This window comes from Balaenoptera borealis (genome assembly GCF_965194805.1).
Source record: "Balaenoptera borealis genome assembly, chromosome: 8".
NCBI lineage: Eukaryota > Metazoa > Chordata > Mammalia > Artiodactyla > Balaenopteridae > Balaenoptera > Balaenoptera borealis.
Window position 1 is genome coordinate 115,021,137 of NC_138865.1, and position 25,246 is coordinate 115,046,382.

At 55.0% G+C, this 25,246-nt stretch overlaps 2 protein-coding genes across 6 annotated transcripts; one reads left to right on the forward strand and one right to left on the reverse strand.

Annotated features, from left to right (window-relative positions):
- The first annotated feature begins 924 nt into the window (after nt 1-924).
- On the forward strand, nt 925-4,438 carry BBLN (bublin coiled coil protein). The gene is made up of 2 exons (XM_082403534.1): nt 925-1,122; nt 3,955-4,438. The coding sequence occupies exons 1-2, from the start codon at nt 1,044-1,046 to the stop codon at nt 4,125-4,127; spliced, it is 252 nt and encodes an 83-aa protein (XP_082259660.1). The 5' UTR covers nt 925-1,043; the 3' UTR covers nt 4,128-4,438.
- Nucleotides 4,439-5,874: 1,436 nt separating this feature from the next.
- CIZ1 (CDKN1A interacting zinc finger protein 1) lies at nt 5,875-22,242 on the reverse strand. Of its 5 annotated transcripts, XM_082403510.1 has the most exons (18): nt 21,990-22,242; nt 21,307-21,430; nt 20,947-21,062; nt 19,357-19,428; nt 17,267-17,493; nt 14,774-14,867; nt 14,485-14,593; nt 13,663-13,987; nt 13,371-13,578; nt 12,989-13,110; nt 12,151-12,348; nt 11,265-11,389; nt 9,392-9,479; nt 8,829-8,942; nt 8,481-8,630; nt 6,931-7,000; nt 6,588-6,709; nt 5,875-6,218 (listed from the first exon to the last, which is right to left on the reverse strand). In XM_082403510.1, exons 2-18 carry the CDS (start codon nt 21,423-21,425, stop codon nt 6,003-6,005), a joined length of 2,475 nt encoding a protein of 824 aa, XP_082259636.1. In that variant the 5' UTR covers nt 21,426-21,430; nt 21,990-22,242; the 3' UTR covers nt 5,875-6,002. The 5 variants fall into 5 exon arrangements, with proteins under 5 accessions (XP_082259636.1, XP_082259634.1, XP_082259635.1 ...); XM_082403508.1 differs by having other exon boundaries at nt 13,371-13,987; nt 14,774-14,852; XM_082403509.1 differs by having other exon boundaries at nt 13,371-13,987; nt 14,485-14,569.
- Between the last annotated feature and the right edge of the window lie 3,004 nt (nt 22,243-25,246).

A 25,246-nucleotide genomic window follows, 5' to 3' on the forward strand; every position in this document is an offset into this window, starting at 1 on the left:
CTCCACTCAACCTGCTTCAAGGAGAAGGCGGGGCTGCCGTTATCCAGATGTCAGTGGTGGCTCACGTTCCTCAGTGAAACGGTAAGGCAGCTCCTGGGACAGAGAGGATCCCTTCCCATTGTCATCATCGGGGAACATAGCTCCGTCTGACCGCCACCCAGGGATGGCCTGCTCTCAGGAACTACCAGTGTGAGACCAGCACCAGGCTGCAGCAGCCATGTGGCCTCCTAGCAGCTAGAGCTACAGGAGTCCCAGTAAGTGAGCCCCTCTCCCGTGGATATGGGCCTCACTCAGCTGTATCCCTGGCCAAGATCACACCTCTGGTTCCAGCTCAGGAGCGACACTTTCCGGCTAGGTAACTTTGGGCAGGGCCCCCTTTCCCAGCTGGTAAAAAGGGTGGGGTATGATGGCAGCTGGGCCGACTATCCCGAAGCCTTCCTTGACTGACAGCCACAAGCTGCACTCTGCTGACGGTGACTCTCAAGTAGGCTGTGAACGGATATCTTCCCTACACATTGGGGGGCTTAGAAACAACTCGTCTCAGATTTCGCCCATGCAGAGGCGCCGGCTAGCTTACCCGCAGGTCCCCAGCAGCAGGATGGGGCAGAGTGGGGGGGTCCCAGGCTGCCCTGCCCTTGTGCCGGGTTGCTCGACCTGAGGGCCGAGCCCCCGCCGCCTAAGATTCTCATGGGGTATCCCTTGGTGGTCCAACCCGGCCGCCGGGAGAGGGGCGGGCCCGGGGACCGGCGGAAGTGGGCGGAGCTCGACTGTGAGGCAGAGTGTGGGCGGGGCTCGAGTGTGGGGGCGGAGTCTTGCGGAGGGGGCGGGGGCGGGGTTCTGGCGGCGGGGCAGGGCGGAGCTCTGGCCGCCGGGCTCCGCCTTGGGGGCGGGGTCCCAGCCTACGGGGCGCGTTCCGCCGCGGGGTTCCGCCCTTCCGGCCCCGAGTTCCATCCACCGCCTCCCCCTTCCGCCCCGTGCCGGTTGTCGGCGCGACCGTCGCCGCGTTCCGTCGTCGCTCTGCCCTTGCGGCGCCCGAGCCCGCAATGTCGGGCCCCAACGGGGACCTGGGCATGCCGGTGGAGGCGGGCGCGGAAGGCGAGGACGACGGCTTCGGGGAAGCAGGTGACCCAGGAGGGCTGCTGAAACGACTTTGCTTTCTCCGGGGTGCCCTCCTGGGAAGGGGAGTCGGGGCCGGGATAGGGACCGGGAAGGAACCGCAGAGCCCTCCCATTCCCCCGCCCCAGGGTGGTTCCGGAGCAGCAAGCGCCCTCCGGGGGTTTGGGACGAGCACCTGCGAGCGGGTCCCTGGAAACCGCAGCCTTCGAGAACTGTGGGCGACAGGCCCCGTTTTACAGATGGGGAAACTGAGGCCGCTTCAGGTCACTCGCCCTTTGGGATTGGGATTTGCTCTAGACACTTCTTTCAGCCCCTGTGGAGATGGAGACTCCTAAGGGGCCGGGGCCGGGAGTGGACCGTCTTGGCTTGGCAGGAGGGGCTATCTGGGTGGGCGTGCCGCCCTGCTGAGTCAGCAACCCCAGGCACCTTTGCTGGTGTGGCCTGGAGCCCTGGCGAATGTGACTTGCTTACAAAGCAGCCTGTTGCCTACACAGCACTGCAGGGGGTGGGGGTAGGGGGGAAAGGAGAGAGAACCATCAGCTCCCTTCTCCCCTTCTGGAGCCTCAGTTTCCCCATCTGTAAAATAAGAATAATGGTTAGTGTCTCCCGCATTGAGATGTATCAGGATTAAATGAGAAAGTGAATGGAAAATAGTAGGCTCCAAGCATGCAAGTGTTCTGTAAGTGGTTATTATTCCCTTTAGTGTAATAAAGATTAGTTTATTAACTTAGAGGGCAGGACTTAGTAAATGTGGGGTAAGTATGGAGTCTGATTTTGGTTTTGTTTTGGGTAACAGCTTTATTGAGCTATAATTCACACACTGTACAATTTACCCATTTAAACTGTACGATTCAGTGGGTTTTAGGATATTCACAGAGTTGTGCAACCATCACTACAATAGTTTTACAACACTTCATCACTCAAGGTCTGCATTTAATAAAGAGGTAGAGTAAGTGGGGTAAGTGGTGGGCTGCCCGGTTTGCCTGGGGCACTGCTGGTGAACAGCGGCCAGGTGTGGTAATCACGCTGGCAGCTGTGCTGGGGGCATCTGGAAGGGCCTCCCAAGAGTCACACTGAGTGGAAGTTGGCAGATTCACAGGACTTAGGGCATTGGGGAGGAGGGTGTCCCCGATGGAAGGCAAAGACTTGGAACCGGGAGGTACCCGTGACACTTGACGCAGACAAAGCCTAGCCCCAGTAGCAGAGAGAGCCGCCTCCCCCATCCTTCTCCCCACTTGTGTCTCTTGACCGGAATGTGAAATGTTGATAATCGCGACCATCTACTAAGTGCTTGCTGTGGCCAGACCCTGAGTTCTTCATATATGTATTTGAATCTTCACAATAACCCAGTTCTTGTTCCCTTTTTCCAGAAAGGCATAGTAACTTGCTGGGATGGGGCAGAGCTGGGACTGAAACCCAAGTGCCCCTGCTCCCCAAGTCTGAATCTTGGCTCTGCCACCAACCAGCTGGAGGACCCTAGGCAGGTCTCTTCCTTCTTGGGCCTCGGTTTCCCCATTTGTACCACAAGGGAGTTGGACTCCAGGATCCAGCAGAGGCTTTCCAGGACTCTGTCCTCTGTGAGTTAGGACAACTCTGGGCAATGGGTACCCTTCCCCCAGAATGCAGACACATTTGCACCCTTATCCCAGACACTCTCCTCTAGCCCTGGTCGTTTCCATACACCGCCAGCCGCTTCCCCTTTGTCCCAAGCTGACAGCTGAGTGTATCTGAGTCATGGGCTGGCTCAGAACTGGGTCCCGCAGTGGGCACAGGCCCAGACCTTGGGTCCTAGGGGACATTGTGTGGCTGAGAGAGGCAGGTCAGGAGTGTCTGTGGAGGAGGGAGTGATGGTTTCTGGTGGAGACCAGGGAAGGATTCTTGGAAGAGGAGGCATTTGGAGCTGGTCCTTGAGCGGCTGAGGCATTCTGGGTGGCAGGGACAGTTGAGGAAAGGCAGAAAGGCTGGAAAGTCAGGCTTCATTCATTCATCCATTCATTCATTCAACAGATGCTTACTGTGTGACACTGAGGGCACTGGGGAAACAGCAGTGAACACAAGACCATTCCACCTCTCACACAGCGCTCACTATAGTCTGGTGGGGGAGACAGACTAGCACACAGTCACAGCAGCCGAGCCGGAGGTGGGGGCCGTGGAGGTGTGAGAGGGCAAGGGGATCACGAATAGAGGCCCGATCAGGCTGGGGCATGGAATGGCTCCCTGTGGCAACATCCACGCTCGCACTTGAAGGATGAGTGGGGCTCATCCAGGAGGAGAGGAGGGAAGGAAGACAGAAGGAGGACACAGCACGTTCCAGGCAGAGGCCACAGCATGTTCAAGGGGCCTGAGGTGGGCAAAGGCAGGTGTGAGAGAGGAAAGGAAAAGGCAGGGGAGGTGGGGCTAGAGAAGGGAGCAGGGCCTTGGAGTCTGCTAGGAGCTAGGGCAGGGGGAGCCAGAAAGGGCTGGAGAGTAGGGCCTGCCTGGGGACAGAGGCCTTGATTGCCTGGCTCAGGAGCATGGGCTCTGGCCTCTAGGCAGCTGATGCAGGAAGTAGAGAGGAGACCTGGCACCTGGCAGGAATTCCCAGGCAGGACACTGTCTGGCTAACCTCCCTGTGACCAACCTAACCCTAGAAAAAGCTGGTACACTAAGGTATTTCTCCAAAGCCTTTCCTCTTTTGATATCCACCCATTTTCCAGTTGGTGACAGTGAGGCTCAGGAAGGAGTAGGGACTTGCCCGAAGCTCTTTAGAGGCAGGCTGGGGGACAGTGGCGGGGGCGGGGTGTGCCTGTGATCCCTGAGGAGATATGGGACCTTGACTCTCTTTCCCCTTCCTCCCAGAATATGCTGCCATCAACTCCATGTTGGACCAGATCAACTCCTGTCTGGACCACCTGGAGGAGAAGAATGACCACCTCCACGCCCGCCTCCAGGAGCTGCTTGAATCCAACCGGCAGACGCGCCTTGAGTTCCAGCAGCAGCTCGGGGAGGCCCCCAGCGATGCCAGCCCCTAGGCTCTGGGAGCCCCCAGCCAGGCTCTGGCCTGAGCACTCACCACCTGGCTTAGATACCTTCTCAAGGGCTGGCCTACAGATCTTCCGGTGGGGGTAGGGTGGTGTCTGCTGGCCTAGGCCACTCTTCTGGTACTTCCCTTGGCGTACCTAGGCCCGCCCCACCTCCCGGCATCCCCTCCTCAGGGCTTCCTCCCCACTGCTGGCCAGGTGTGGGCCAGCGACCTACCCACCTTGCCTGCCTGCCCAACTCCTGGACGCTCCCCACGCTGCCCAGGCCTTGAGCGTCCACATTAAACTGGTCTCCAACACCACTGCGCCTCCTCTCTCCTCTGTATCCCGGGATGAGGACCCCAGTGGCCACCAGAGGTAAACAGGGCAGTGGAGGCGTCCCAGGCATAGATCACACACCGGCTCATAGGCCTGGTGGTGGGGCTGGGCTTCTTGGCCTTCTTGTATTTCTGGACACAGAGGTGCAGGTGAGGTCAGGGCTTCCTCCCCACCGGGTGTGCTCCTGGCCAGCGGCTGCTTCCCCAGCACAGCTGAGACAGCATCAGCCATGCTGTGTGACCCTGTATGATGTGCTCAGCTTCTCTGGGTTCTAGGGCCTTTCACTAAGACAACCAACACCAAGACATGCTGTGCAATATGTACAAAATAGATAACTAATAAGAACCTGCTGTATAAAAAAAATAAAATGCAAAAAAAAAAAGACATGCTTTGCAACCTTGGGTTTCACCCTCTTTCTCTTGGCCTCAGTCTCTCCAGCTGGCCAATAATAGGGCTGGTCTGGTTATCTTGTCTCTAAGGGTCTTTCCAAATGGGGAAGTGGAACTAAAGAGCCAGCTCAGCCTGGGCCCCATTCACTAATGATTTATCATAAGGTCTCCTGACAAGAAGGGTGGGGTCCCCGCTAATAAACATGAACTTGGAACCAGAGGGCCTGAGCAGCGAGGGCCCCCGCTCCTGCACTTCAACTTCCGTAGGGTCCAGCTGGGAGAGGCCAGGACAGGGGTCCAGAGTTCAGGCTCGGGGTCAAATCCTGGCCACTCACCAGATATATGACCTTCAGCAGGCACTTGACCTTGCTAGGCCTCAGTTTCTTCATCTGGGATAATGTGGGGATATTTTGGGGATAACAAGAAGACCTACCTCCTAGGGACATTGTGAAGATTAAATGAGATCTTACTTGAAGGTAGTACTTTCCTAGCCTGGGTACATTATTAAGAGAGAAACGGACTTCCCTGGTGGCACAGTGGTTAAGAATCTGCCTGCCAAGGCAGGGGACAGGGGTTCAAGCCCTGGTCCGGGAAGATCCCACATGCTGCAAAGCAACGAAGCCCACGAGCCACAACTACTGAGCCTGCATGCCACAACTACTGAGCCCGCATGCCACAACTACTGAAGCCCGCGTGCCCAGAGCCCCTGCTCCACAAGAGAAGCCACCACGATGAGAAGCCCGCGCACTGCAACGAAGAGTAGCCCCTGCTCACCGCAACTAGAGAAAGCCTGCGCACAGCAACGAAGACCCAACACAGCCAAAAATAAATAAAAATAAATAAATAAATAAAAAGAGGGAAACTGAGGCTCAGGAGGTGAAACACCTCATAATCCCAGAGTCCCTGGTTAGGGAGCCTGTCTTCAGCTTTCCAGTTCTGCCACCACACTACCCGCAGGGGCTGGGCGCTGACAGAGCTAGCTGGGGGCCCCCTTTCCCTGTCCACCCAGACGGAAGTGCTGGTGGGGACTGTACAGCCAAACTACCTTCTTTTATTGGATTTTGAGTAAAAACACCACCATGTCACAGTCTCCACACAGACTCCTAAAAAGCGTAGCAGATCTGGACCCAGACGGGGCAGCTGTGGGCCGCTCCCTCCATCAGGTTTTGAGGCGGCTTGAGCGCCGGGGTAGTGGGTGCTGAGCGGGTTGGGCTGTCACCTTGCTGGGGGTTTTGGCTGTGTCCTGGGTGCTGGGCTGCGTGGGTGTGCGGCCGCCGGAGGTGAACAGAGCAGTCAGGGCGTTCCGGGCGTTGATTGCACACCGGCGGCTCACGGGCCTGGTGGCGGGGCTGGGGTTCTTGGCCTTCTTATATTTCTGGATACAGAGAGTGCAGGTGAGGCCAGGCTTCCTCCCCACCTGGTGTGCTCCTGGCCAGAGGCTGTTTCCCCAGCCCAGTTGAGACAGCGTCAGACATGCTGTGTGACCCTGTGTGATGTCCTCAGCCTCTCTGGGCCAGAGCTCTAGAGCTAACAGCCCAGCCCTCAGCACCCACCAGAACAACTGCAGAAAGACATTGGCCCCAACATGGCTCTGATTCCCTTTGTGGGTAGAGCCTCTCACTGGGAGCTGTACCCAGGGGCTGAGGCCAAGCACAGGAGGGAGGTGGCCACTGGCTGTCCCCGTCAGCTAGGACACAGTCTGACTCCCTGGGCAGGGCAGAGCCGGGCAGGGGGCCTGACTCACCTGCAGGTTCTCAAAGTGGGCCAAGGACTTGCAGTGGGAGAGCTGCGCCCCTGAGTTGCTGTGGTAGAATTTGTGGCAGATGCGGCAGATGTAGCCCATCACGGGCACCAGGAAGTCCACACCTGTGGGACAGCAGGGTCTGTGCACTCACATGCCTCACCAGCCAGGTGTCCCCCCTTCTCTAGGGGCCCATTTGCCCCCCACCACCCTCCAGGTGGGAAAAGAAAAGAGGACGAGGGGACAGGCTGCCTGGCCAGGATGCTGTGGCTGGGGTCTGGGGGGTCGCCTGGAGGCAACCTGAGGGCCGCAGCTCCTGCAGGTGGGGTCAGGGCTGGGGTCTTACCGTATGCCGTGTTGGGGCTGTAGGTCTCCGAGCCTTTCCACTCCTCTATGGATATATCTCTGGTTCTCACCTGGAAACACACAGGTGTGAGCCTCCATTGGTTCTGGCTTCCCCTAGCCTCCTCCCAAACGCAGGCGGGGACTGGAACCCCCCCTTGATTTCCAGGAGGTTGTGGGTGGCATGCTCTGAGCCTTTGCACATGCTGATCCTGCCCCCCGAGTGCCTTTCCCAATCTATACTTTCCAGGTTCAGCTCAATCAGTCCCCTCCTCCAGGAAGCCCTCCTGCTCCCACACTGGCCATAATCCATGCCAGGTATGCCCAACACATCACACGTGTCATTTCGCTGAATCCTCATAACAACTTTCTATGGTTTGCCCATTTTACATAAGAGGAAACTGAGGCCCAGGCACATTAACTCACTTGCCCAGGGTCATACAGCAGGTTTATGGAGGTGCAGGGTAGTGAGCCCTGGTGAGCCCCCAGCCCTGGCTACACTCTGCCATGAGCCCCCCACCAGCTCCCTAATGCTGCAGCAACCACAGTCTTAGGGGGTAGGTTTCAAGTGATCAAGGATCCCTTGTCTCACTGGCTGGACATGAGCCCCTTCCAGACAAGGCCATGCCTAGCAGTGCCTTGCAAACAAATCTGGCTTTTAAGAATAACGACCACCCCCTGGGCTGTGACCCTTCCTTACAGTCTGAGTTGGGACTATTCTAAGCAGAGGAACAGGCTTATAGAGGCCAAGGGGCTTGCCCAGGGTCATGCCACTGCTGACCGCTGAGTAGCAAAGCTGGCATCTCCCCCAACCTGCTGAGGGCTGGAGGCCACCCACGCAACCCTCCATCCACAGCCCCGCTGTGCACCACCCCCTTTGGCTGCCCCCTCACCACCCCGGGCTGTAACAGACAAGCTCTGTGAGGACAGGGGCCAGGACTTCATCCCCAAGTACTGTTGGATCCAGCACCAGGGCCTGGCCCAGAATAGATGCTCTGGAAACACTTGTTAAACTGAAAAGCTCCTCCAGCTCCTCGCTCATGGGAAGCAGCAGAGCTGGGGTATTTTGAGCACGGGCTCTGCAGTCTCACCTCCTGGCATGCAAGTGGGTGAGATTCTGCCAGGAAAGTCCTTGGTACACGCGTGGCATATAGTAAGTGCTCAAAAAATGTTGACTGCTCTCGCCATCATCCTCATCCTCATCCTCATCCTCATCTTTCACTGACTTTTCCTGTATGCACCACATAGCTCCCCTCTCCATGCCTTTATGATGCTGTTCTCTTACCCTAGGATGCCCTTTCTCTTCCACAAGTAAAAATTTCAGCCAGGCTTTGAAGACCTTGCATATTTCACCTGCCACCCTATAGGCGTCATGATGTGTATTTACATATCGTCATATTGAATAGAGTTCCTATTGATACTAAATTGTGGCAGGCCTTAGTGCCCAAAGATGCCAGCACAGTGCCTCCTGGCCCCTGGGAGGTGGGGTGAGGTCTCTCCTGGGCTGGGAGTCCAGCCTCCAGACTCCGTTCCACACCACCTCCCCCCAAGCACCTGCTTGCAGAATTCCTCCTCAACCTCGATCTCTTCTTCATCATCATCGTCCTCCTCCTCTTCTTCATCACCCTCAAAGCAGCCCACGGCGTCCACCGTGATGAAGTGGTCCTCATCTTGGCTGGCAATCTCCTTCTCGAGCATCTTCAGCTTCCCAGGGAGTGGGTGAAGGCTCAAGTCAGCTCTGGGCAGCCAGGGTGCGACACCCCATCCACCCCACACCCCAGGGAACTCCAGTCCCTCCGGACCTGCTATGAATTTGGACTGGAATACACCTCAACTTGCTGTGTGGCCTTGGCCAAGACTCTACTTCTCCGGGCCCATGTCCTCTGAGGGAGCTGGGGTTACCTCCTTGGCTTTGTCCTTATGCCCCTGGGATTTCACATGTTCCACAAACTTGCGGGGGGTCTTGAAGTAGCGGTTGCAAACAGTGCAGAAAGGCCGCAGGGATTGTTTGGCGATCTGGGGACAGGAAGGCAGGCCAAGTGGGCAGCGGGCAGCGTCCCCAGGTGCAGCCAGGCAGGGCCCAGCGAGACCTCGCCTCCCACTTGCAGGCCCACCACTTCTGTAATCAGCTGGCTGTGCTTCACAGAACACAGGCAAACACATCCCGTCCCTGTGCTATAAGGTAGGATGACAGATGGTAACAGAGATGGGACCGTCGGAAGACAGGGAGAGAGGGCAGGTGCCTGAGGACCCCACGAGCCCCGAGGCTGAATGCAGGGTGAGATGGTGCCTTGCCCACATTGGACAGATGGGGAAACTGAAACCCAAAGAGGAAACATGACTGACTCGTCATGAGTTACGGCCACGCAGTGACAAAGACTGACGTTTACTTTCTGCTCCCAACCTGGGCTCCCTCCTCCCCAGCCCTGGGCTTGGGCGCCTTCGCAGCAGGTGGGCCCTCGTACCTTGTGGTCCTGCGTCCTCCGGTGCTGGATCAGGTCCCCCATGTAGTAGAGCTGGCAGGTGTTGCACCAGCGCCTGGGTGGAGGCTCTCTGAACGATGACAATCAAAACAAGTACAGTGTGACACCGCATTCTTGTTGGAAAGACAGCAGCTCTTCCAGACGCTCCATAAACGGCGTGCAATTCCAACAGAATCGTTTTTTTGGAAACTTAACAAAATGGTCCTGAGGCTCATCTGGAAGAATACTTAAATAGGAATAAGAGAGAAAACTTGGGGGGAAATGAGATTTAGAAGCATCTGGGATACCAAGAGGGCACCAGGACGGTGACAGAACTGAGGATATCTGGCCTTGAGAACTCCTCTTATCCTTCAGTTTAGATGCCCTCACTTTCCCAGAGCTGTTCTTGCCCCTCCCCCTATTTCTGGACCTGTCCCAATCCCAGTTAGCCAGGCCCCCCTCTGGGACCCCAAAGTGCCACTGCTACAGCATTTTCCACGGCATGTGGGATCCTCCCAGACCAGGGCTCAAACCCGTGTTCCTTGCATTGGCAGGCAGATTCTTAACCACTGCACTACCAGGGAAGCCCAAGATCTATTTTTATATTGAATATAATCAAACTCATTCTGCAAACACTATTTTGGATCCTGTTCTAACTTGACATTGCATCACACATATGTTTCCACATTATCAGAAATTCCCTAGAATTAGTTCTACCACGAAGTGGATAAGACTTAAACTGATCTGACTAATCCCCTAGTTTTGGATAGATCATTCCCAACTAAATTTTTTCACCATTGCATTAACTCTGCAAGGAACAACTCTGTAAGTCACCTTTCTCCTGTCTTTATGATGATTTGGCCTAAGTATAACTCCTAGGTCAGCAAGCAAAGGGAGCCTTAAGGCTGGAGAACATCCTACAATGCCACAGGGAAGCTCTTCTCTTAGTGAGAACTGGCTAACAGAGACACAGAAGCCTTTGGAGAGAGCGCTCCCCGTCACTCAGGAGATGCACGCTGAGGCTACCCGAGGGCCCTTCCTGTCCCCTCACCCCATGCAGGGAGTTTCAAGCTGTGACCCTCTATAAATGCTCATGGCACAGTCCCTGACCATGGACCCAAGGCCTATCCAGCCTCTGAAAGGGTCTGATTTGGCCTCCACAGGACTTGTTTCATCTTGTTTTAATTCTGAACTAGCTGTTAACATTTTGAAATTGGGAGATTCACATACAAATCTAGGTTTCTAGATGCCTCTGAAAAACCAGGAGGTCTGGAGCTGAGTGGCAGCTGTCCTGTGAGACACAGCCCATATCCCCCAGGGTGTCCTGAGCCAGCACCATCCTGTTTCTTTCACTGATGATGCCGCCCAGCCCCTGCAGGCCTCAGTGATTGCCCACAGAGCACCCCAAGAGCCAGTCCCAGACTCTGGGAGGGCTGACATTTCTGATGGACCAAGCCCCCACGACAAAGAAAGGGGGTGACCCAGGGAAGCTCTAACCTCAAGCCACAAGATGAGCAGATCCTGACCTTCAGGCCCCTGTGGTTGGGGTCAGCACATATGCCAGGGGAGCAGGGGTCTGTGCCACAACCCACTTCCCTCCCACATAGATGGTCACACTGTTCCTGCCTAGATGTAACCTTAAGAGACTGTCTAGCTCATGAGTTCCTGCATTACACCCTTCGTGAGGCCATTTTACAGATAAGGAAAACTGAGGTCCAAGGCCACACAGTTAGTGGTGTGACGAGGTGTCTCGGGGAGGGCAATGCTTAACCCAAAGGCAGACCCTGTGGATGGTAGATTCCGGGCCCCTCTCTGCTGGGGCTGGCTTGCGAGACCGCCTACCCCCCCTACAGCAGCTCTGAGATCCCCCACTCACTCGTCCTCTCGCTCCAGGACGTCCCGGGGCACAGGCAGCAGGGACAAGAGGCAGGCTTGGCTCATGTGCTGGATCTCTCCGAGCCGCTGCTGGTGTTGGGCCCCCGACATGTGGTCCTGGAACTCCTGCAGCAGGCGGGAGGGAGGAAGGGGCGTGAGGAGTGAGCCCCAGAATGGTGGGCAAGAGTGGGGCCCGGGGAAGAGGCCTCCAACCTTAGCTTCATGGTCACCCCACCTCCGCTGGGAGGCCGTTTCTCTTACAACGCTGTGTGGGCCAGGGAAGGATGGTGAACGGAGGCACGGAGTGAGTACACGCCAGCCAGAGCCTCTGCTCCCCCTGGAGACCGTGAGCGACCCCAAGGCGAGGAGCAGTCTGATCAAATTCCAGGTCCCCATGACTGTGCTCAGGGGAGGCACAGGGGGATGAAGGTAACAATAGCGATAGTAATAATCATACCAGTATGATGCTGTAATTAATGCTGCACTCGCTCTGGGCCGGGCCTGGGGCTTATGACTTCAATGTCAAGTCGCTGAATCCCCAGAACCTCCCAGTGAGGTGGGTTCTATTTTTTTTTTCTAGAGGTGGGTTCTAAATGTTTCCTCCTCTGACACATGCGGAAACCGAGGCACAAAGGGTGGAATTCACCTTCCGAAACCCACACGGCCAGTCAGGGCTGATTTGAACCAGGTCCACCCAACTCTAAAATCCTGCCCCCTTGGCTGGTCAGGAAATGTTTTGTGAGCAAATGTACAGCTGCTGGGGGTGGGGCTTGAGGGCCATGTGGCCACAGAGGCAGCTGTGGGAAGGGCAGGCTAGGCATCACACACAGACCCCAAACCCTCCGCTCACCCACGTGACCTCCCCACCCACCCGCTGGGGGTGGTACCTGCTGGCTGCTGCAGCCGGCCTTGCAGATGTAGCAGAAGAACTGAAGGGCCTGCTTAGAGGGCGTGCTGGCCGCCGCAGGGGTGGCAGAGGTAGAGTCGCCGGACCAGGGCCCAGGTGTGAGGGGTACGGTGCTAAAGGCCCGGCTGTCACTGCTCTGCAGGATGGTGACCTTCAGGGAGCCCCCGGCACCCCACACCTACACCGGGAGCAGGAGCAGAGCTACCACCAGCTGGGCGCTTACAGTGGGCCAGCCCCATGCTAAACATCTAGGAGCCCTCCTGACAGCCCACTTTACAGGTGGGGAAACTGAGGCTCTGAGCTGTTAGGTGATTGCCCAAGCTCGCTCAGCCAGGAAGCACCACAGTCAGGATTCAAACCCAGGTCCGCCTCACTCTAAAGTCTACCCATCCCACCCCTCACGTGACAGATGGAGATGCATGAAGAAGGGAGGGGGTTTGGCCATAAGGCAGGGCTGGGCCCCCGAGCCCCAGGCACAGGCTTCCACGCTGCGCTCTCTCCGCTGGAGCGACGTTACCTGTGGGGGGCTCTAGGGGCTCTAGTTTCGGGGTGAGGCGGCTGGAAGGGACCCTTATCACTAAAAGTACCTCCAGATCATCAGAGCAAAGGCATGTGAAGGCACCACATGAGAGTTTGCTGAACCACTGTCACTGAACCACTGTCAAACCCAGTCTGGTGTGCCCACGTACCCAGGTGGAGGGCTGCTGCCACATTTCACAGTAGGGGAAACCCGAGGGGGCGCTGAGGGGGTCCGAGGCAGAAGGAGGCCCTCCCACCACTGGGTGCACCATGTGGTCCTCATCAGCATCTCTACCCACCCCCAGCATCTCTCTTGCTCTTTTTTCACATTCTCCCACATCCAGGCCACTGGTCAACTCTTCCTGGCTCTCCTCCAGGCCAACCTGGGCGCCCACTGGCTCCGGCGAGGCCTCCTCCAGGCCTGAAATGACAGATGTGCTCTGCTTCCCCAGGGTCCATCTCCCACCTGGGCCCTGAGGGACCCAGGCCCAAGAGCCGCCTTCTCTGCCCACATCCAGGACCGTGAAGCCTCCAGCACAGACGGCCCCGAACCCTAGATCCAGGCCCAACCCTCAGTCCCAGGCAGCACCCAGTCAGGGTTGGACAGCGCCAGGGTAGGACTGAAGGGTTCAGGCAGAGCTGTCCCATCACCAGGCCGGCTGGGAGCCACTGCTCACTTACCTGCTCCAGCTTCCACCGTATCGGGCGGCGTCTCCAGCACTGCAGAGTGAACCGGAACTGGGGCTTTCTCCAGTGCCGGCACCGACACCTGTGGCTGAGTCTGAGGCTGTCTCTGGTTTGGCTCCAGTGGCTGCACTGGCAACTGCACTGGAGGTTGCTCCAGTGGCAGCGCCAGCGGCTGGACCCTCGGCTGTGCTTCTGTCTGGACCTGTGGATACGTCTGCGTCTGTGCCTGCTTCTGCAGCGGTGGCTGCACCTGCCTTGGGGACTGTGAATGTGCCTGTGGCTGCACCTGTTTCTGTGGCTCTGCCTCCTTCTGCAGCTGCAGCTGCTCCTGTTGCGGTACTAAGTGCTCTGGAGAGGTCTGTGTCTGTGCCTGCTTCTGCAGCTTTGGCTGCACCTGGGCCTTCAATGGTAGCGTCTGTGGCTGAGTCTGTGGCTGCACCTGGGCTTGGATCTGCAGAACTCGTGGCTGAAATCGTGGCAGCACTCGAGCTTCCAGTGGCTCAGGCAGCAGCTCGGTTGTCTGTGTCTGCTTTGGTGCCATCAACCGGGCCTGTGGCTGGACCTTTGCCTGCAGCTGCCCTGGGGTCCCCTTCTCTGTGGGCTCCTCTGAGCTAGGAAGGATCAAAAGATCAAATTCAATTGGCCCCAGGGGCTCCCAAGAAAGGCCATGACCTAGGCTCCAGTCCTAGCTATGCCACGTACAGAGCTAGGGATTTGGACAAGCCCCCTCGGCTCTCTGGGTCCCAGTTTCACCTAAATAAATTGGATCACTTGCTCCCACCTCCCACAACTTGCTAATATGTATCCAAGGTCCTGTAAGCCTGCCTACCCTCTGCCCACTCTCTGAGGTTCCAGATTCACATCTTCACCCCCCCAAGCTGGCCACCTCACCTGCCTCCAGGTGGTTCAGTCACAGTGAAGATGCCAGAGTCCGTCTGGCTGAGGGCCTTCCCAGGTAAGGTGAAGAATTAGGTTTAACATTCCTTCAAGCCAGAAACCAAGGCCCTTTCCTTGGAGGATCTCACCCCACCTACCCCCTACCCTCTGCCTTTGCAGGAATCAGGGTACAGGGTACCTGGGCCCCGGGCAGGTTTTCAGCGTCAGTTACCTCTTTGACCTTTTAGCTGGTGGCTCAGATGCCGCACAAGACTCAGGCTCAGGTGCTGCAGTGCGTTTCTCCTTAGTGATGCCATCTGGGCAGTGGGGAGATTCTTGGTCTGGCATGGAGGGCAGGTGAATGACTGCCGTGCCAGATATAGCACGTACGAGCTCCAGGAGATGGGGCCTGGGCTCACCCCCCCACCCACCCTGCAAGATCCCTGCCTCCATGACCACCCCTGCACCCCACTGCCCTAACCCGCGTCCCCTCTGAAGGGCCAGCAACCTCCCTCCCTCACCTTCAGGTGTGTCTGTTCGGGGCTCTACGGCTTCCTCAGACCCCTCTGGGGGGTCCGACTTGTCCTCCACAGGCATCGTCTGAGAAGAAGAATCCTGCTTCCTTTCAGAAACCATTTATGATACGTGCCACCCACCCCAGTAAATACTCCCTTGCCCAAGAGCAGCTGCAACACGTCCCTCAGGGGATGACGGGGCCTGGCCCCAGAAAAGATCCTAAACACCCCAGGAATTCTGTCCAGGGGGTTCCATCTAGCTGCCTGCCGGTTAAGGAAATGCAGGTTTGGGGGATGCAATGCCTTCACGTGGTCCACGGTGCTGCCTCTTGATTCCCCACCCCGTTCTCCACAAAGCAGCCAGAAGGATCCTTCTCTCTCTCTTTTTTTTTTTGTTGGTCATGCCGCTTGGCTTGCGGGATCTTAGCTCCCAGACCAGGGATCGAACCTAGGCCAAGGCAGTGAAAGCGCAGAGTCCTAATCACTGGACCACCAGGGAATTCCTGAGGGACCCTTCTCAAACCTGATCATGTCTCTCATCTCTGTCAGGCTGCAACCGTCCCGTGATTTCCCGTAGCCCTGGATGACTCCTTCCTTACCCCAAGCCTGAAACTACCCACCCTCCCCACCCCCCTGCACAATCTGGCCCCTACCCCATGCCCACCCCTCCAGCCTCAGCTCTCCCCACGCTCCCCCTCCCCCTCTCTATGTCCACACTGGCCTTCTCTCTGTTTCCCCAAAGCCCCAGGCCTTCTCCCAGAGCCTCAAAGGCACTTCTCGCAGGAAGCCTTCCTAACCCATAGTACAGGCCCCCAGGGGCCCCAGGCTTCCTTCCTGTGGCACTTTTCATAGTCATAATTCATTGGCTGGAGCATTATTTGCATGAAGGTCTCACCACTACCACCACCCCCTCCCCAGCCCAAGATCTCCAGGAGAGCATCTCCAGATGCCTTCTCTGCACCAGTGAGTCCTCCGCAGGACTTGACAGACATTTGTGAAATGAACACACAGCTCCACATGGTTCCAGGGCACCCCAGGAAGCCTCAGGAATCCACATGCAGCTTCCCTCCCTCCTACTAAGCCCGAGGAACCAGGGCTGAGTGGAAACATGCACCACATCAGGACTCCACACCCTTCAGAAACTACCCAGCTCTCACCCTGCACGACATGGGCACTGGCCTGCGAGTCCAGGAGGGCTGGACTCTGGGTCTGTCGTGACAGCTGTGCAGTCCAGGGCAACCTCCACCCCACTGCCTCGGTTTTCCCATATGTAAAATGGGGGCAAGGAGGTAAACACTAGGCCAGACTGTGTTAGGACAAGCCCGACCGTAAAGTCAGAGGCCGCCTGGACCTCTCTCTGGAGGGAAATGCCTCACCACCAGATGTGGGCTGGCGCCAGAGCAGCCAGAAAAGGAGGGTGTTCCACCCCTCCAGCGCCGGATGCTCTCAGGAGTGTGGTGTGTGTGAGGAGCTGCCAGGGCGTTCAGGGACAGGACAGACTCAGGGAGGATATTATTCCCTTTGAAAATCTCTCTGAGTCTTCCTGCTTTTGTCAGCGAAAGGCCTGTAGAGGCTCAGAACCTTCAGCTGGCAACAGTGTAGAGTTTAGGATTTTATACCATTGTTTTACCCCCAATCATTTTTCTTTTACTTCTATGTATGGCAGTTAATTTAGCCTTTTTTTTTTTTTTTTTAATTTCAGACAGTGATATAATGTTTCCTTTTTAACTAAATGTAACAGAGAAGCAGCTACTTCATTTAAAGCTGTGCTATCCCAGACAGTAGCTACTAGCCACATGTGCCTGGCTTTTGAGCCCTGGAAATGTTGGAAGCCGAATTGAGACGTAAGCATAAAATATACACCAGATTTTAAAGACTTAGTACAAAAAAAAAAAAAAAAAAAGAGAAGGAATGTAAAATGCTTTGTTCATTTTTTATATTGATTACAGGTTGAAATGATAATTTTTTAAATATATTAAGTTAAATAAAATATGCGAGTAAAATTAATTTCACCTGTTTCTTTTTACTTTGTTACTGTGATTACTAGAAAATTTTAAATTACATGTATGGCTCACATTTTATTTCCACTGGGCAGTGCTGATTTAAAGAAAATTGGTAGAATACACCTAAAATGAATATAATATTATATGTCAGTTACATCTCAGTTTTTTCAAAAAGAGAGAAATATTAGTAAATAATATTAGTAATATTAGTAAATAATATAAATAGTAATTTAAAAGGGAATAAATAATAGTACTGGTGGTGTCTGGATATAGCAAAAATCACATTGGGGTTCAGGAATATTTAAAGTTTGGGAAACACTAAGCAAGTCTAACTCCTGCCCCCTTCCCCATTTTACAGATGAGGAAACTGACGTACAAAGAGGGGTATGACCTGCCCAAAGGCCAATGTGAGCCAGAGAGGGCAGAGCTGGGCTGATCCCCAGATACACCCTCTCCCATTCCCATCCTCGCCTGCTCCAGTCCAGATACCACTCACCTTGCGATTGGAGGTTGTAGAGGAGGTCCGGGTCTGTTTCTGGGCATTCCGCCCTGAAAGGTTGAGCTGGGAGGGGTTTATGGGGACCCCAACAGGAGGAGGGCCCAGCAGGGACTGCCGAGTGGCCTGGGGAAAGAACTGCTGTAGATTTGGGGTGGCCAGCTGCGGGGGTGTGAGGCTGGGAGCTGTCAGGTTTGGGGTTGCCAGGTTGTAGCCACGGAGGTTACCTGTGTGTGAAAAAAGGGGAGAAGAGGGATTACAACTGTGGTTGGGTGGTAGAGGCTAGGGTCAGGGGTCAGTCCCCCAAAGCATCATCACAGTTAACTTCCAAGGGGACCCTCCCCACCCAAGGGCAGCCAGAGGGGAGAGATGAGAGCCAAAGACGCAGTCCCACCTGGAGCACTGGTGGAGAGGGGGCTTTAGGGCTAGCGTTTTCTGCTCCAGCTGGGGAGGGAAGGGGGCCTTTTCCCACCCCAAATGCCTCCCTGGTCAGTGGCTTAAGCACCCCCAGCAACTCCGCTCACCCTCAGGCATGCTTTAGTGTACACCTTAAGGTATGTGAAAGAGTCAGCACAGGACCCAAAGGGAGAACCAGCAAGATGACTGGTCCCTGGAATAATAAGACACTCTCCTACCAATAGCAGCTACCCTTCATCAAAAGTTTCCTGGGAAGCAGGCGCTTGCTAAGCACTTTCTATGCATGGCCTCAGTCACCCTGCCCAGCCACCATCAGAGTAAGTATTATCCTCTCTACTGATGACAAAATAGAGACACAAAGCGAAGGAGTGGCTTGTCCAGGGTCTCTGGGAGCGGCACTGCTGTCCACAGCTGGCTACCGGAGAGGATTCTGGGGGTCTTCCTGACTCCTCCCTCTCTTTACCCTCCCCCATCCAAGCCAACACCAAATTCTATTAACACTGACTCCTACTCCTCTTCTCAGTCTAGCCTGACCCCCCTTCAAATCCCCACTCCTACCACCCCCCTTCCTCCAAAGCCACTTCATCCCCTGTGTGAACTTTAGCCACAGTTTTTGCACTGGATAGCAGCAAACAGTGATCTTTCTAAAACCACATTCTGACTTCGCCCCTCCCCTTGCCTAAACCCCTCCATAGCTCCCTGATACTCAGGAACGAAGCCCATTCCTCACCGTGTGAGGTCCAGTCCTGTGCTCCTCCCCGACCTCCTTTCTCGCAATTCTCCCCACACGTGTGCCCACTTTATTCCAGCTACGTGCTCCCATGCATCCCTCAAACAAGCCTGGTCTCTGCCTGCCTCTGGGCCTTTGCACATGCTGTTTCTTCTGTCTGGACTGTTCTACATCCCAATCATCCTTCATTCCTCCCTTTAGGTGACTCTCCTTTGGGAGGCCTTCCCAGACCCTCTCTGTATCCCCAGAGGCCCCAGCTTCCCTGTTCTAGGACCACCTGCACAATTTCCTTGTCTGCTTCCCATTGCCCACCACCTAACCACCCTGGGAACTCCTTAAGGGCAGGTACCTCATCTGACTCAGAGGTCCAGCACTGGGAAGTGTGTGACCCAATAAAGGACAGTTTAAATCCCTGACCCAGTGCTGGGATGGGAGGCACAGGGGTCAAGGGCATGCATGGGTCGGATGTGCTGGGAGAACTGGTTCAAATGCAGACTCCACAGTACAAGATCTGTGACCTTGAGCAAATCAGTTTCCCCTTCTTAGCCTCAGTTCCCTCATCTGTAAAATGGGGATAGTAATAGTGCTTGACTCACAATGTTTTATGAGGATTCAATGAGATATACAAGTGTGCCTGGTATTTACTAAGGGTTTAATTAACATTAACTTAAAACAAACACATATACACATATGTGCAGAGAGAACGCTAACCAGCTCTTAAAAACAGTAAGATAAAAGGTGGCACACTCTAAAAGAAAAATAGACAAAGCACATGGACAAGTCACAAAAAGAATTACAAATGTTTAACAGACAAATATAAAATATTCAACTGCACTAGCACTCCAAGAAATATAAACTAAAACATTAATGATATAGCTTTTGCCAAGCAAATTAGTAGATTAGATGTATACATACATATATATATATATAAAGAGTATAATACCCAATGTTGCCGTGGACATGGTGAGACCGGCACTGTCATACGTGGCTGGTGGCATTGCAAACTGGTCCAGTCCTTTGGGAAAGCAATTTGGCAATACTTATCAAGAGCCATAATATATCCATCCCCTCTGACCCAGTCATTCTACTTTTGGGAATCCATTCTAAGAAAATATTCTCAAACATGATATTCATTCCATTATTTAAAGCAAAACAAAAGAAAAAAAGAAAAGAAAAGAAGTAGAAGAAAACAGCTGAGAAAGTTTAGGGACACAAGGGCACACACCTCCAGTAGAATATTAAACAGCTGTTCAAAAACAATCTTTACAGAGACTTTCAAATCATTTGGTAAATGATCATGCCACTATATTCAGTGAAAAAGAAACAAGATACAGCCTTTCACTTATATCAATAACCACAATCATATACAAGTCCCTAAGTCTGTGCCTAGAAAAAAAGGGGAGGAAATACACCAACACTTCAAAGGGTGGTTTTTTCTTTAGGAGTGAATCTGCATATGACAATTTGGGTTTTCTTATACTCTTTTTAAAATATTTCTTTCACTCTTCTTTGAAGAGTATGACTTTTAAAATGAGTAAGAAAAAGTAAATATATATATATATACATTGTGGGTCCCTGTGTGTGGTTTTATCTCTCTACCCATCCATCTATCATTTATAAGCCAGCTCTCAGGACCAGCCACACCCATGTGGCCCCAGGAGGGCTGAAGAGTGATGACCATCACATCTTCTGACCTGACTGCATACCCTGCTGGGAGGCAGGATAGCCTGGTGTCTCAGAACACAGCTCTGTAGTAAGACCACTAATCAACACCTGGGCCTCAGTTTCTTCATCTGTAAAATGGGATCATGAGTGTATCTCCCCTTAGGGTTGTCAGCAGAGTCAAGGAATTGGGTTTGTCAGGGCCTCAGCACAGTGCCCAGCCCTGAGGAACCAGCCAGCAAGCCACAGCTACCGTGCGGGAGAGGCTGGGTCTGAAGATGAGCTGGCCCCACGTCTCTGGACCCCTGGATTACTCCTGCAGGGGCTAAGGTATCGGGAGCAGCTTCTTGTAAGGAAGAGATGAAAGACTACTCTCCACATGGGGAAACTCAGGTAAGGACACAGGCTTAATGCAGAGAGCTAGAGACACCCACTCAGAGACCCAGGGGGTCAGGAGGCCCAGGCCTCTGTCTAGCTCAGCCACTGCTGATGCTGTGTGAGCCAGGGCAAATGACTTCCCTTCTCTGGACCTCGGCATCCTCAACTGTCAAACAGGATGCAAAGGAGGGTGGTCAAAATAGATCTTGTCATCCATCATATCATCTAATCTGAATGTCAGCAAACTGCGCCAAGTAGCACCCACAGAGCTAACACCATGGCCAAGGGTGCACCTCTGTGATCAGACAGACCTGCATTCAGCTGAGCAACTTAGGGACTTCCACCTCCTGGAGCCTCAGTGTCCTCATCTGTAAACCAGGACGCTGACACAGCTCCCTCTCAGGGTTACTGTGTGGATTTGATGAGATTCAGTGCCGTGGGGCTGCTGGGGAGCTCCCGCTAAGATGGAGCGAGACAGGGCCCGCAGTCATACCTTGCAACTGCTGCAGAAGCAAAGCTCTCTGCAGCACAGAGCCGTTGAGGAGGGAGGCTGAGTTGGTGCCCTGGAGATTCAGGAGCTGCTGCTGTGGCTGCTGCTGGGGGAGCCCCCTGTGTGTTGAGAGCGGTGTCAGAGGGCTCTGGGGAGAGTCAAACCCTCCATCTTCCCTGAGACCCCTCACCTCCATTCTCTGCCCCCCTCTACTGCAGACAGAGCATCCCCTTAGGGTGGGAACTGATGACCTCCAGGACTCAGACAGGGATGCCCCTGAGAGAAAGGGCTGGGAGGAGGTCTCCAAGGCATGGGTCAGAGGCGCAGGTCTAGAGCCGCCCACCCCTCCAGTGGGGAGCTTACCTGCTGACGGCCATGGGCAGTGGGGCCTGCGGTGGGGACTGCTGGAGCAGCTGCTGGAGCTGCAGCAACTGCTGCTGCTGGAGCTGCTGGAGCTGCTGCTGCTGCTGCTGGTTGAACATGGCGGCTGGGGGAAGGGAGGGAGTCAGGCCGGATCCCCGTCGCCCACCCCCAGCCGCGGCCCTCACACGCTGCCGACCGAGCTTCACAGCTGCCCTCCCGGTCCTGCCCAGAGCGTGCCACGCGTGCGCCCCATCCCTTCCATACACCTCCAATTCCACCAGCAGCAGAGTTCAACCACCCTCCCGCCAATTTCCCCCAAATCTGCCCAATAGTCCCTCCTCCAAATGCCCAACCCCGCCCTCCATCCCTCCGACTCCCTCCGCTCCGCAGCTCCAGGACGAGCGTCCGACACAAATACACCTCCCACCCCACCCTTCAGCCTTTCTCTGCGCCAATCACGTAGCGAAGCCAGCCCCTGTCCACTCACACCCCTCTGATACTCCCACCCTGTCCCTTGTGCACATGTTCTGTCAATAACATCAGCGCCGCCCCACCCCCACCTTTCCCTTTCTTCCACGAACAAAGTAGGAGGAAGGCTTCCCTCCACTTTAATTCCCCCCATTCCGCTGACGCCTTCCTCTACAGACAGAGCCAGCATTACACGTCAAAGCCGCTGTCCCCACCTGCCCACGAAGCCCTCGGCCTCCATTCAAGTGGCCCCTAAGGCTTCCGCCGTCCCCCCAGCCGCGCTCGGCCCGCGCACTTCGCCTCCCAGCGCGGCTTTGGCCGCGGGAACCACACAGCCTCCTCCCCGCACCCCCTCCGCAGTCGCGTAGCCCCCACCGGGGGGGGGGGCGGGCCGCGCGCTCCGGATCACGGCTCCCGGGGTCCCCGCAGCTCCCGGGGTCCCCACGACTCCGCCACGGCCTGTCCGCTCCGAAGGCCAGTCTGCGGGCCGCGGCAGGGCAGCGCCCTCTGGAGGACAGGAGGTCCGGGTGCCCACGGCCGCGCCGCGAGATCCCGCCCCGCGCACCCTTCGCGCTGCAGGGGCGGCATCTGCTCACCCAGCTGCTGGGCGGCGGTGGGAGTGGTTCCGAGCTGCTAGGGGACCCTGGGCAGCGCAGACCCTCTGCCCCGCGTCCTCCGCATCGGGAAGGGGCGGCTCCGAGCCCCAGGTCCGTCTGTCGCCCAGAGGGGTCTCTCGTCTGGCAGGGACATCGCGGGCGACTTTGAGGAGGACCATCCCCAGCAGACCTTGCCGCGGCCGCCACTGTCCTGCGATCCGGAGACCCCGCGCGGGGCTGGGGTGGGAGGGGGCGTGCAGCCGCCTGCTGTACATTCGCGGACCGAGACCCAGCGAGAGGACGACCGGCACAACGGGGCAGAAGAATTAGCCCTGGAAGGCGTGGGGAGATCGGTTTGAAAGTGTTTTTTTGTCTGTTTGTTTCTCCGGTTTGGCTGGGGAGCGGGTAAGGAGGGCAGAGTTTAATGGTAAAAAACGGCGCTCATCCTGCCCCTGAACGGTCCTGCCCGCAAGGACCCTTTAATTTCGACTCTGTCCCGCGTCCCGGTGCACCTCTCCTCGGTCCCCACACAAGCACTGAGCCAAACAATCCGCAGTTACTAAGAGCAATCCCCTTTGCTTTTCCTGTTGCTCAGAGCCGACCACAGCTGTAACAGCCCTAGGCAATGCGCTCACTTTTCATTAGGCGCCGACTGTGTGCCATACGGCGCACGGTGGCGCTAGGGACGCGCAGACCTAAGGTCTGCCCAGCGGAGACCCTAGTGCCAACCAATCACTGAAGTCATGTGACCGCAGTCATGTGACTTTAGCGCTGCCCTAAAGCTAGGGACCGGCTCTACTACAGCCCCGGGCAGCAGCACAGGTGCCTAACTCTGCCTGGACTTAGAGGCGCGCACGCGGCTAGGCATGGCGGGAGGGCGGGGCGGGGTCGGGCTCAGGGGACTTTGCGCCTTCGGGTGGAAGGGAAGCCCGGAAGATGCGGGCTTTGAAGGCGGGCCTGAAGAGCTGGGCTTTACCCCTGAGGGGCAGGGAGTGCTAGGGAAGAGTGTGACAGCATCATATCCGCCCAGATTAGATCACTCGGCTCTGGTGAGAACCAAGACAGAGACAATGGGGAAGGAGGGGTGGGTTGAGTCAAGATCGCCTAGGCTTCCAACCAATAGATCTGGGTGCTGGCCTTGGAGAGGTCCGGTGTTGAATTGGGGCTCCACTGCCTTCTGGCTAGGCGACCCTGGCTGATGCAGGAGTCCTCTCTGAGCCTGTTTCTTCGTCTGTAAAATGAGTACCCCCTCCCGGGGTTTGTGTGTGTGTGTGTGTCTGTGTGTGTCTGTGTCTGTGTGTCTGTGTCTGTGTCTGTGTATGATATTACATAATGTTTAGCACTGGCACCTGGCACAGTGGAGCTTAGCAAATTGCCAAAGTAAAGAAAAAAAAAACTAAAAATAATGCTCATGCTGGTGAAGGTAGGGAAGGCAGCGGTGGCTTCCTGTGTTAATTTATCTTTCTGGAAAGCAATCTGAAAATTCTCTATCAAGACTCTTGAACATGTTCTGCCCCTTGACCTGGTCCCCACTTGTAGGAATCTAGCCCAAGAAAATAATCAGAAACAAACCTTTTAAAAGACAGCAGGTTTCGGGGGCTTCCCTGGTGGCGCAGTGGTTGAGAATCTGCCTGCCAGTGCAGGGGACACGGGTTCGAGCCCTGGTCTGGGAAGATCCCACATGCCGTGGAGCAACTGGGCCCGTGAGCCACAACTACTGAGCCTGCGCGTCTGGAGCCTGTGCTCCGCAACAAGAGAGGCCGGGATAGTGAGAAGCCTGCGCACCGCGATGAAGAGCGGCCCCCACTTGCCACAACTAGAGAAAGCCCTCGCACAGGAACGAAGACCCAACACAGTCATAAAAATAAATTAAATAAATAAATAAATTTTTTAAAAAAAGACAGCAGGTTTTGGGCTTCCCTGGTGGCGCAGTGGTTAAGAATCCACCTGCCAATGCAGGGGACACAGGGTCGAGCCCTGGTCCGGGAAGATACCACATGCCACGAAGCAACTAAGCCCATGTGCCACAACTACTGAGCCTGTGCTCTAGAGCCCGTGAGCCACAACTACTGAGCCCACGTGCCACAACTACTGAGGCTGCGCACCTAGAGCCCATGCTCCACGACAAGAGAAGCCACCGCAATGAGAAGCCTGCGCACCGCAACAAAGAGTAGCCCCTGCTTGCCGCAAGTAGAGAAAGCCCGCGCGCAGCAACAAAGACCCAACGCAGCCAAAAATAAATAAATTAAATACATTTATTTTTTTAAAAGACAGCAGGTTTCTGTGATAACCTATATGAGAAAAGCATCTAGAAAAGAATGAATATATATATATGTATAACTGAATCACTTTGCTGTATACCTGAAACTAACACAACATTATAAATCAACTATACTCCAATAAAATTAAAGTATACTTTTTTTAAAAAGCCAGCAGGTCGCTCACAGAAACATTATTTATAATAGCTATCTGGAAAATAATCAACTTGGAGAACAGCTAAATAAATCATGGTGTCTGCCTCTCAAGGAATAACACACAGCCTTCAGAAAGTATGTCTTCAAAGGATAAACACTCATGATATGATATGAATTGAACTCAGTAGGTTACAAAAGTGCATACACATTATTACCCCAGTTTTGGAAAGAATAAATGTGTGTAGTGGGCTCATGGGTGGGGGGCTGGGGGATTCACTTTCTCTCCTTTTTTACTAATTTGCTGTGACCAGTTGGATGACTTTATCATGGGGAGGGAGTGGAAATTTTTTTTTTGAATGTATATGACCTTGTGCTGCCTCCTTGAAGACCAGACTAGATTGTGGATGGAAACTCTCTGGGGACACTGTTTGGGGCTAGACTCGTGTTAATTGCTTTTAATCA

Coding starts and splice junctions, on each gene's coding strand:
- CIZ1 (XM_082403507.1), bottom strand. CDS start 21,425: ATGTTCAACCAGCAGCAGCAGCAGCAGCTCCAGCAGCTCCAGCAGCAG. Junction 21,063..21,306: donor CTGCCCATGGCCGTCAGCAG/GTAAGCTCCCCA, acceptor CTCAACACACAG/GGGGCTCCCCCAGCAGCAGC. Junction 7,001..8,480: donor AGGAGGAATTCTGCAAGCAG/GTGCTTGGGGGG, acceptor GTGTGTTTCCAG/GTGAGAACCAGAGATATATC.
- BBLN (XM_082403534.1), top strand. CDS start 1,044: ATGTCGGGCCCCAACGGGGACCTGGGCATGCCGGTGGAGGCGGGCGCG. Junction 1,123..3,954: donor CGACGGCTTCGGGGAAGCAG/GTGACCCAGGAG, acceptor CCTTCCTCCCAG/AATATGCTGCCATCAACTCC.